The sequence below is a fragment of the Heloderma suspectum genome, chromosome 4, assembly GCF_057233095.1.
Source record: "Heloderma suspectum isolate Gila_16-S chromosome 4, 16-S_ref, whole genome shotgun sequence".
NCBI classification, from domain to species: domain Eukaryota; kingdom Metazoa; phylum Chordata; class Lepidosauria; order Squamata; family Helodermatidae; genus Heloderma; species Heloderma suspectum.
In genome coordinates this window covers 51,534,554-51,546,731 of record NC_139461.1, presented here as the reverse complement: position 1 = coordinate 51,546,731, position 12,178 = coordinate 51,534,554, and the positions used below count along the sequence as shown (strand labels likewise).

At 43.8% G+C, this 12,178-nt stretch overlaps 1 protein-coding gene across 2 annotated transcripts in view; it reads right to left on the bottom strand.

Moving 5' to 3' along the window:
* The window catches only part of ZNF704 (zinc finger protein 704), a 61,188-nt gene that overhangs the window by 11,767 nt on the left and 37,243 nt on the right, over nt 1-12,178 (bottom strand). For both annotated transcript variants that reach the window (XM_084849238.1, XM_084849239.1), the window contains exons 3-5: nt 7,110-7,213; nt 3,613-3,845; nt 754-854 (exon numbers count right to left, since the gene is read on the bottom strand). In XM_084849238.1, coding sequence (XP_084705364.1) covers nt 754-854; nt 3,613-3,845; nt 7,110-7,213 — 438 coding nt within the window. The remainder of the gene's footprint in view (nt 1-753; nt 855-3,612; nt 3,846-7,109; nt 7,214-12,178) is intronic.

Below are 12,178 nucleotides of genomic sequence, written 5' to 3'. Positions count from 1 at the left end.
ATTATAGAAAACATAGCAAAGACTGTGAATAATGGTCAAAAATTTCTTCATGCGTTGAAAACATTATATTGGAATTATAGATTTCCAAATGTTCAGAAGGTTTTCAAGAAAGTGATAAATTAATCTCTTCAGAAAGGATCCAGAGCTAATTTAATATCCTTATTTTCAAATACACAAAATATGAAGCCAGAAGTAACATTTTCAAAAGAAGTTAAAGCAAGCAATAAGAATTCATTGAAAACTAAGATGCCAAGCCTTAACTATGTTTTCAGTTTCTATAGTCAAAATGACTGGAAAAACAATTTAATTTAGACCTGCAGAGACTATTCCTCACAATTGTACTTCACCTTTTCCCCAAGAAGCTCAGTGTAGTGTGCATGGATATATTACACAACAACCCTGTGAGGTAGTTAAGGTTGAGAGACACTGCACATGCAGTTGTCCCAGGATCATGTAGTGAGTTTCCCCCAAGTGAAGATTCAAACCCATTTCTCCCCAGCCAATCCCGTGTTCCCTAGAGGCATATTTGTGTAAATGCAGAACTTGTTCCTGTACAAACAATATCTATCTTTGCCAAAATCTGTATCAACTCAGTAAAAATAAAAAAATAATGATACCATCGCTAATAGCTAAATCCTAAGAATACTCACTTGGATAGAAATCCCAGTGAAATCAATTGGACTTTCCTCTGAGTAAATATTAGGATTTGGATAAGAGTCTTTTCATAGTTAGAAGGAATGATAGTCCTCTTACCCAAGGTGAATGGTCCGGATGTGTTTTTGAATACCAACAGCTGTGCTCAGTACCTTTCCGCAGTTTTTCCAAAGGCATTTAAACATGACCTTCATGGAATTCTGAGAAATTCAACAAAAGTGGCCATAAACATTACTTAAAATGTTCACATATTTGTTTAACTTCCAAGGATAATAAGTTAGGCCATATTCTGCTTACAACTATATTAATTTTATATTAATATTACATATTAATTTTAATGTACATTTTAAAACTCTATTTGTTTTAGTGTTGCTGAACAGTATGGCCCAATTCAGATGGCCAACCTAGTATATATTACTGCGACCTGGGTGGGGGAACTGGGAAAGATTACTCTCTCTCAGCTGTGCCCTCCTGGGTACTCAGTGTAGGAATTCAATCTCACTCTCTAGACTTCCTGTTCATTTGAATGCAGATCTTGAGTGTCTGTACCTTATGTTGGGTCCACGGAACAGATTAGGGATTCTGCTGGTGTACCGCCCACCCCACTGCCCATCAGACTGCTTGCCTGAGCTGACGGAGGTGGTCTCGGACTTGGTGTTGAGGACCCCTAGGATGATGGTTCTGGGGGATCTCAACTTCCATGCCGAGGCTGCTGTATCCGGGGCGGCTCAGGACTTCATGGCCACCATGACAACCATGGGGCTGTCCCAACTTGTTATCAGCCCAACACATGTAAAAGGACACACGTTTGATCTGGTTTTCTCAACTGGGCAGGATAGTGATCTGAAAGTGGGGGAATTAACCTCTGTCCCCTTGTCATGGTGGGATCACTTTCTACTGAGGTTTAGACTCTCAGCAGCCTTTCCCCTCTGCAAGGGTGGGGGACCTATTAAAATGGTCCACCCCCAGAGGCTAATGGATTCTGATGGATTACAGAGGGCTCTGGGGGTGTTTCCTGCTGGTATGGCTGGTGTTCCTGTCGAAGCCCAGGTCACTCCGTGGAATGCAGAGATGACTCGGGCGGTTGACACAATCATGCCCAAGCACCCTCTCCCTCTGAGCAGAGCCCACCGGCCAGCTCCTTGGTATACACCTGAGCTGAGGGCAATGAAGCAAGAGGGGAGATGGCTAGAACGCAGGTGGAGGAAAACTCATGCTGAGTCTGACTGAATATCGGTTGAGCTCATTATGGAGCCTAGTCTGTGGCAGTGAGGGTGGCGAAAAGACAGTTCCTGTGGGGTGACCTCTGCAGGGAGAGGGACAGCGGGAACGTGACCCTGTTGATTCTCCTGGACCTCTCAGTGTCTTTCGATACCATCGACCATGGTATCCTTCTGGATAGGTTGTCTGGGTTGGGAGTTGGAGGCAATGCACTGCAGTGGTTCCGCTCCTACTTGGATGGCCCAAGGTGCTGGGGGATTATTGCTCTGTGCCTTGGCAATTATGCCATGGGGTTCCACAGGGCTCTATTTTATCCCCCATACTGTTCAACATCTACATGAAACCGCTGGGGGAGGTTATCTAGAGGTGTGGGCTGAGGTGCCATCAATATGCCGATGACACCCATCTCTACCTCTCTTTTTCAAAACCCAGGTGAGGCAGTGGATATTCTGAATCAATGCCTAGGCACAGTAATGGACAGGATGAGGGCCAATAAACTGAAACTCAATCCAGACAAGACGGAGGTACTGTTAGTGGGTGGTTCGTCTGCCCGGCTAGGTGATTTTCAACCTGTTCTGGAAGGGGTTGCACTCTCCCTAAAGGATCAGGTTCATATTTAGGGGTGCTCTTGGACCCAGAACTGTCATGTGAGGCACAGGTGAACCCAGTGGTACAGAGCACTTTTTATTTGCTTAGGCTGCTATACCAACTACGCCCTTATCTGGCAGAAATAGCCTAGCTACAGTTATCCATGCTTTGATAACCTCTCATCTGGATTACTGCAATGCATTATACATGGGGCTGCCTTTGAAAACCGTCTGGAAACTTCAGTTAGTCCAAAATAGGGCAGCAAGATTGTTAACAGGGACTGGCCAACAAGATCATATTATGGCTGCCAGTCCATTTCCAAGCCCAATTCAAAGTGCTGGTATTAACATTCAAAGCCCTTAACAGCTTGGGGCCAGGTTATCTGAAGGATCGCCTCCTCCCATGTGTGCCTGCCTGGATCCTAAAATCATCCTCAGCAGTCCTTCTCCATGAGCCCCTGCCAAAGGAAATGAGGCAGGTGGCTACCAGGAAGAAGGCCTTTTCTGCTGTGGCACCCCAACTTTGGAATGAGCTCCCTAGAGAGGTTCACCTGGCCGTTATGTTGTACTCCTTCTGGTGCCAAGTGAAGACCTTTTTGTACTCCCAGTATTTTAGCATTTTAGCTTCCTAAGTTTTTTAGCTCTGGTGTTTTAAATCTGTATTTTAAATCTCTGCATTGCTGCTAAGCTTTATTCTGTTTGTACTGTTATATTGTGGTTTTAAGCTTTCATATTTTGTACTGTTTTATGCTGTGTTTTGTGGTTTTGATTTCTGTGAACTGCCCAGAGAGCTTCAGCTATTGCGCAGTATAGAAATAAAATAAACATCCTGACCGTTAGAGCAATACAACAATGGAACCAATTACCTAGGGAGGTAGTGGGCTCTCCCACACTGGAGGCATTCAAGATGAAGCTGGACAGCCATCTGTCAGGGATGCTTTGACTTAGATTCCTGCATTGAGCAGGGGGTTGGACTCGATGGTCTTATAGGCCCCTTCCAACCCTACTATTCTATGATTCTATGAAAATATGTCAGTAAGACCAGGGATAGCTCCTTGAGCAGTGCCAATGTGGAAAAAATAAGTGTCGCTGCTGTTTGTGAGTTAGCCGCAAAGGTAACCCTAGAAGGTTGTGCCTCTTATAAACTTACCTTCCTTTTTCTAGGAATGGGCTCATCAAAGAGGAGGCTGCTAGTTTCAGTCTCATCAATGCCGTCATCTGTTTGAGAGGGCAATCGAAATGGTTTGAAGCTGTCGGCAGAAAGAGGTGGTGATGGGGTGGATGGGTTTGATTGGTCACTTGGAGCGCTCCAGCTCCAATACCCACTGCTGCTGGTACTAGAAGGCACAAATCCTCCTTCTTTCCAAGATCCATTTAAGGACTCTAGAAATTTTTTAAAAAATCAAAATCGAATATGAGTTAAAGTTGAACAGTACTGGATAAAGCAACTAAATCAGTCAGTAAACTTATTTTTAGCAAGAGATGCATTGATGAAGACTCTTAAGTCAACTGGATTACACACAAGTGAGGGTGAAAACAATGAGTTGTCTACCCAAGTTATAACAAGGGCGTGTCAATGTTTCTGTGTATGCACATCTTCCAAAGCCACAACTGGCTATGGCTTCCAAGGTATGTCGACCACATGTTCCCCACGTAAGCATTTGCACATGAAGGCTTAAATACGTTTTCCCTACCCAGTGGCAGGAGCTGCGAGGGCTAAAGCAGGAACACATGGCTTTGTACACAGTTGCCCCATATGAAAACTCACCAATGCTACAGGTCGGACATTTCCTTACCCCAACCTCCAGATGCTTTGGAATACAGCTCCCAGCATTCCTAACCATACTGGCTAGGGCAGGTGAGAGTCACATTCCAAAACCTCCAGAAGGTGCCTTAGGCAGTAAAAGGGTTTCCATCAAGGTACTGAAGTGACTCCACTCAGTCAGACTGGCCACTGGCTCTCCTCAACAGGAAGTGCTATAAAGGCTTTCTTTAGGGTGGGACTTTGCTTGGACAACAGTAGCTTTTTATTGGCACTGATTCTCAACTTGTTCTCTGGTTCTGACTTCCAGGTGTCAGGAGGTGCTGAATCTATGTGCAGCTGCTTCATGTGGTGAACCACTGAACTTTTCTGTGATGGCCCGAACCTCTGGCATCAGCTTCCATCAGGGGCTCATCAGGCCCCTTTTTTGCAGGTGTTTAAGAAGGTTCTGAAAACCCACCTGTTTTTCTGGCTTTCCCATTATCTGTGGGCTGCAGGTTTTATTGGTGTAATTCGTTTTTATAGTATTTTCTTGTACGTTACTGTTTATTTGTATATTTATGTTTTTTAGCTGGTATGCCTAAAAATAATTTTAAATAAATAAAATAAAAACTGCAGGTAGTAGTCTTTCAGTGAAGTACTTTCAGACTGTGAACTAAATCTGCCACCCAGACTGACCACTGAATCCTCTCGGACAGATGAGCCTTGTTTGGGGAACAAGGCCTTTCTGAACTCCGGTGTGTTCCTGGGTCCTTTGTCCTGTCTCCTGGGAAGCTTCCAGGCAATACCAGTCAAAAGGCATTGTGCAGCTATTCCACCTTTCCTACCTTAACATATTTTTGTGGTAGGAAAAAGGATGGAAGAAGTAGTGGGAAAACATGGGAGGGTTAGAAATGGAAGATGACGTTGTCAGGATCCCCACAAAATTCCATGTTTAAGGCAGGGCGATAGCATAGTAAAAGCCTCACCCAGGAGTACCCCTGGTTTGTTTTCCAGTTCTGATTTCTGGTGTCCTCCTTCACCTACCCTGCTTGATTTTAGCTTTGGTTCTGACCTGCTCTTTGGTCCCAAGTACTAGGGTGCCCCCTGGCTCCTCCTTCCAGACTCACCTCAGACTGCTGCTCATGATCTAGCCTCGACATTGGTTCCAAACCCTTTGGTTTGACCATTGGTCTGAATGGTGTACAGCTCAGAGGAGTTATGTATGAGCTTAAGCACATGAAGTGGACCTATTTGGATTTATGACTGTGGCTTCAGCTGTAAAGAAGACTGATTATAAATTTTTAAATCACATGTCCTGTAGACTTGAGCCCTATGCAGGTTTTCAGCCTGAACAGGGTAGGTTAAATTCGTGAGTAGGGTGCAGGGGCCACCCCCTGTGTGCACCACCCCATCAGTTCATACTTTATCATGTTGAACAGCAAGGTCTGGGAGTAGACCTCTCCTACGCGATCAAGGACCTTGCTTTATCAAGGCCCCAGATTATGTGAAGAGGTCTACTTGCATTCAAGCAAACGTGAGTAGAACTCCCATTCGGATCTTTCCACTGAACACAGCAAGGTGTGAATTGGGGGGAAAGGGCTGTGTGTACAGCCCCATGCTCTACTCACGTGTTTAGCCCACTGTGCTCAGGGCTTTGGTCAAGTGATAATATCTGCAGAAATCTCTCTTGTACCCTGGTAAGAGAATGCTCTTTGGGAACCTGCTAGCGATGTGTAGCACCTGATTTACATACCATGTTTAGGGGGAACAAACTTAAAGCATCTTTTAATAGCCAAAAATGCTTTTAACTAACAATTAACCTAAAAGTACGCCCTAATTAGCAGGTCACAGAAGTTACTTCTATAAGATAAAGCAAATGTTTAAACAATGATCTCGCAGAATGAACTCTTTACAAAAATAGAGCTGCACTTACTACCTGGCTAGATCTATATCCGATTAGCTGATAACAATTACAAAATATCTAGCTCATGTGTCTGTTAGTACAGTTCTTTCATTATTTTTTACAAAATGTATGTAAAGCAGCACATCTGGTATCAACTTCCAAGTTGAGCACAGTTTAAAAATGCTGTTTGCAGAAGCCAAAGGAAAACAAAAAAATAATCTTCATTCAAAAGTAATTTTCAGCCATTTAATTATGGCATTTCTGTCTTATCTGGCTTTTCAGCTTCCCTTTACATTTCCTGAAAAAAAAGATTTAAATCGGGAACAACATTTTGAAAGAAGAGAGCCTGATAGAATGAGGTTGAATACAAAGAACAACAAAACAAAGAAAGGTTTCCTATCATCACTTTTATCAATCTCCATCCTAACTGAAATAAAAGTATCAGTTTGATCCTATGCTCTGCATTTTATGCACAACTGCAAGTTCCTTTCCCCTGGTTCTTTTAAAAAACAAAAAGAAAGGGTAGTATCCTATTGTGCCCATGCATTCGTGGGACCCAATGCTTGCACAGTGGAGATTTTGCAGTTCTAAAGTAACTCAAAATGAGCAGAAATGCTCGTTTCCAGAACAGAGCAGGTCAATGGAGCTTACAGAAGGGAGCTCCACTGACCTGTCCTGTTCCAGAAACGAGTGTTTCCATTTGTTTCCAGGATTTCCATTTGTTTACAGAAGCACAAAAGCCCTGTTGTGCAAATGGTGGGTCCCATGAGTGCAACGGAGGTGGAGTGGCGCTGCTGGATACTGCCCATAAGCAGAAAAAACACCTTAGAGAAGCATGAAACTACAATGGGATAATGGTTCCCAGGATTTCTTTTCCAATTTGATCCTAGCATATACTGCAGGATACTGCTTTGTGAATTGCAACAAACATTGAGATTTAAGTGCAAGAGCCCTACCACTTCTCACAATCTCTGCCAAACAAGTATGAATGCATGCTTACCATTGGGTCGAACAGGAGGGCTGCGGACCAAGGGGCTGGTGGATAAACTGGTTAGTACCATAGCTGCCGTGACTTTATCCATATCCAGTTCTTCTGAAGATTTTCTGAGACAGAAAGTGAAAAACACAAACATCAGTAACAAATAAAGGCAGGCATGGGAAGCAATAGGGCCACTGATAGTTCTTACTGCTCAGATTCAGTAAAGAGCAGCAGCCAATAGGAACAGGAATCTCATCAGCTGGGGTGCAAGACACTGTTGGCTACTGCTGTCCAATGTGCAATAGCAGCCCATAGTAATGTTCTGCCCTCCCATACCTCAGATGCTATGTTTCTACATGGCAAAACAGACTCATTAACTGATAATGTGCATCAATCACATCTTTCAAATAAATTAAGCTCATTTCAAGGGACTATCATTTGGATTAGGAGTAGCTGTTTCTTGACTTGCATGTTGCATTAACCATAATGATAAGATTAAAACAGGATTAGTGACAAGAAGGCAATAATTACCACCACCACCACCATCGCCCAGACATTAGGCATTACATTTATTATTTGATTTGTACCCTGCCTTTCTTCCAAAAAATGGCACTCAAGGCGTCTTGACAAATATATTTATCGCAGACACTCTGAACAGATTACAATACATTCAAATTCACAGAAAACTACAGTTGATAAAAAAGATAAATACACCAAGTCCTCATTAGCATCAAATGCCAGCCAAAATAAAAAGGTCTTACAATCCCTTCAAAAGATTATCCGGCTCAGACTTTGAACATATCTTCAGCGGAAGAGTTACCCAGTTGTAGGGCAGTCCCTAGAAATATTTAGGACAAAATCCAACATGTAGTTAGGCATCAAGGAGATTAAGCAGGCCTAACTTGGTGTGGATTGTGGCTTTTATATTTTAGTAGGGAGAACCTATCCTCTTAGGACCATCTTACAACTTCTCTATAGCTAGATGTTCAGGAATAACCAGCCTTTCAATCATGGCCAAACTAGATGATACAAGAGAGATGTATGAAAAACCACCTTCCAGGTTTGGGTTTTAACTAAAATGCAGCAGAAAGAAGCTACAAATTTGGAAGGAGCAATGGTGGGAGAATGACACTTCCTTCTCAGTGGCTTTCGATACCATCAACTATGGTATCCTTCTGGATTGTTTATCTGGATTGGACTTGGGAGGCACGGTTTTAAAGTGGTTCCAGTCCTTTCTGGAGGAGTGGTCTCAGAAGGTGGTGCTGGGGGACTTCGGTTCCACCCCATGGCCATTAGCCTGTGGGGTGTCACAAGGTTCTATCTTGTCCCCCATGCTTTTTAACATCTACATAAAACCCCTGGGGGAAGTCATCAGGAGGTTTGGGCTGAAATGTCATCAGTATGTGGATGATACTCAGCTCTACCTCTCATTTCCATCTGCACATCCCAGGGAGGGTGTGGAATTCTTGAACCAGTGTCTCGATGCTGTTTTGGGATGGATGAGGGTGAACAAGCTGAAATGTAATCCAGACAAGACGGAGATTCTGTGGGTTGGGAAACCAACTACTTTGAATGGAAGTTTACAACTGGTCTCAGAAGGGGCTGCGCTCCCCCTAAAAGACCAAGTGCACAGTCTGGGAGTCCTCACAGGGGAAGCCCAGGTGGCTGCCACGTCCAGGAGTGCTTTTTATTAGCTTAGGCTGATATGCCAGCTGCGGCCCTATCTAGAGAGGATGAACTTTGCCTCAGTTATCCATGCCTAGTGCTGTCCAGGCTGGACTACTGTAATGCGCTGTACGTGGGGTTGCTTGTGAAGATGGTTCAGAAACTCCAGCTGGTGCAGACTGCAGATGCCCAAGTACTGGTGGGGGTGAGGCAATTTGATCACATAATGCCTATACTCCACCAGCTGTACTGGTTACTGGTGTGTTTCACAATTCAATGTGCTGGTTTTGACCTTTAAAGCCTTAAACAGTTTGGGACCAAGTTACTTGAAGGACCCATATCAGCCTGCCCTCACATTAAGATCAGAAAGAGAGGCCCTTCTCATTTGCCCACTCATGAGAGCAGTCAGGTGGGTGATCACATCTGAGAGGGCCTTTTCTGCGGTAGCCCCACACCTTCTCTTAATATGACTACTGTTGTTGCTGTTACTGCTGCTGTTGTTATTACTGGTTTTATTGTTGGTTTTTATTGTTGTTTCTATGTTTTATCGCTTTTAAATATTTTAACTGCTTTTATGTATTTTATTGCTGTAAGCCACCTTGAGAGGGCAAGAAATGTTTTAAATAAATAATAAAATAAATTCCTGTGTATCATCTAGCTTGGCCTTCATTTAAACAGAAAAGCATTAAAATTAGGCAGCAAATTTACCCAAAAGCGTATGTGAAAGCAATAACTGCATTTGCTCCGCTTGGCTGAAGAACTGCAGCAACACAGAATTTATTTTTGTACTTCTTAAAAAACAAACCGATCTCAATTTCCTATGAAACTAATTAGACAAAATACCCTCAAGGCAAACATAGTGCACTTTAACATGGTTTCAGCTAATGAATGGTAATCATCTTAAGTGTCAGGTAGAGAAGGGAAAACCAGCTTCACATGCAGTTACAATGTACTGAAACTTCTATCCATCCAAAACCTGATAGTTGGGAAAAAAGATTCCCAGGGGCTAATGCATTTCAGAAACTATGCCTGATAATGCACTTAAGAGAAAGGTGATGATTTTTCAGTATATTCTCTCCATTAACATTTACTGAATTATCAGTACTAAATAGGTTTGCTTATGTGGTGTGTTTCTATTTTAGTCAGTCAGTCTGTTGACCTGCAAGAAAATGCATAGTGTACTGGAAAAAAAGGATGTGGAAACTGGCTATATTCTGGATGGAAGTTACAAGTTAGACTATTGTAATGTGTTTTACATGGGGCTACCTTTTTACTACTGGTTCAGAACAGGGCTGCTAGTTTAGCTTTCAAAGCCGTATAGCGCTTTGGACCTGGATGTCTAAAGGACTATATGTTTCTACATGAACCTGTCTACCATTCAGAACAATTATCAGAAGTCCTGCTTCAGATTCCCGTGCTGGTCAAAGGTTAGGTGGTGGCAAGTGGTAAGGTACCTGCGGAAAGGACCTTCTCCGTGGCATATCCCAACTCCGCAACTCTTTCCCTACTCCTGCCTGGGATCTGGGCTGATGAGCTTTAGGCATCACATCAAGAATCAAGAAGAATATTTGCCTGGGCCTTGTGATTAGTTTACTGCTGGTGGGGCTTCCTTTGTTTTTACTGTTTTAGCTGTTACGCTGTTTGTATTGTCTTGTAGTTTGTATTTTCCAACTAATTAAACTGTTGTTAAATTGGTGGCTTTTGTTAACGCTTAAGCCACTTCGAGAATTTTAAAATTATAAAAAGGTAGGACAGAAGTCTTTGAAAGAAAGTTAGCTAAAATTCACATTATTTTCAAGCTACCGGAGGGACCTGGAACTGCCGTAGACAGGCCTGTGTGCGTTCTGCCATTCTTTGCAAGAACATACACTCTGGTGTTAGATGCAAAAAACAGCCACTATACAAAGGATCTGATGCCTGAGAAAATAGGCCTGAAAAAGTGTAGGGAAGCATGAACATAGGAAGCTGTCCTGTACAGGGTCAGACTATTTCTCCACATAGCCCAGGGATGCAGAACCTCTTTCAGCCCAAGGGCCAAATTCCTTTTCAGGGGAGCTCTTGGGGGCTGCATTCCAGTGGTGGGCGGGGCCAAAGGGAAAAGAGGTGGCGTCAAAGGGAAAAGGCCAGAATACAAATAAAACCAGCTCTTGCTGGAGTAACTAAGCTTTAGGAGAAGCATTTAAGCCTTTTAGAATAGGGAAACAACTGCACAAAAGCCGGGAGACCACCAAACAATCTGTGGTTGTGTCACTCCTCCCTCGGATTTGTCCGCGGATGAAGGGGAACGGCAGGCTCCAAACACAGGGGAAGGGACTAGCACAGCAGTAGCCCAAGCCCCCTGTGGAGGAGCCATGCCTGGTTGCAGCCTCTCCGGAGATTCGGAGGGCAAAGTTCCACTGTTCACAGCAGAGTGAAGGCGGCTTTATGTTAAAGAGCAACGAAGGCGAGCCTCTGTCGTTTAAGACAGAGAGGCTCCCAGAAGCCAAAGGACTGATTGCCAGCAGCTGTTTCTAGATGCTGCCATTAAATGCAGGAAGCAGACAGAGACAAAGCTACTGGATAACAATGTCATTTCCATGCACCGGATCTCGTCAGCCCCGCCTTGACCCTGAACCTCAGTCTTGCTCGTGAATCCCTGTGTTATGACCTTGGACTGGAAAAAGGACCTCTCTCTGCCACACTGTCTTGGATTTGTCGAACTGGTAAAGCTCCCCCCCCCGCCGCTTCCTTTCCTAGCCTTGGGCAGGTTTACGACCCAGCTTATCAGTCAGTGAGTTATTCCCGCTGTTTGCTGGCCAGCTGCAGCCAGCTGGCAAGGACGACAAGTTGGGGAAAAGGAGGTGGGGCCACAAGAAGCGGTGTGACCACCTGGGAAACCCTGGAGGGCCAGATTAGGACCCCAGGCATGCTGAATTTGGCCCCTGAGCCTTAGGTTCTACACCCCTGACCTAGCCAATATTGTGTAATTTGACTACAAGCGACTCCCCAGGGTTCCAGCAAATGGTATTTCCCTTCACCTACTACCCAATTCTTCTAAATGGAGATGCCGGGGACTAGACTTGTGGCCTCCTCCATGCAAAGCATGTGCTTTACTGCAGAGCTGCAGTACAGGTGAAGCTTCCATGCCTTGTAGCACTACTTCCGCCCTCCCCATCAGTAACAAAATTAAAATATGCAAATTGATAAAATATATTCAAATTTGAAGGCTGTGGAATTCAGCTTCTCTTTGCACATATGATTAGCTATTTAATATGTTTTTTTTCAGCACAGCCATCGCTCAGGGTGGTAAAGAACATACTTTGTAAGTATTCAATACGTAGTTTCAACCTGCTTGTATCTCCACTGAAAAATCATTTCAGATTAGGAGATTCAGAAAGCCCTGGAAAGCTTCTACCACGGTAGACAATACTGAATTAGACTGACTA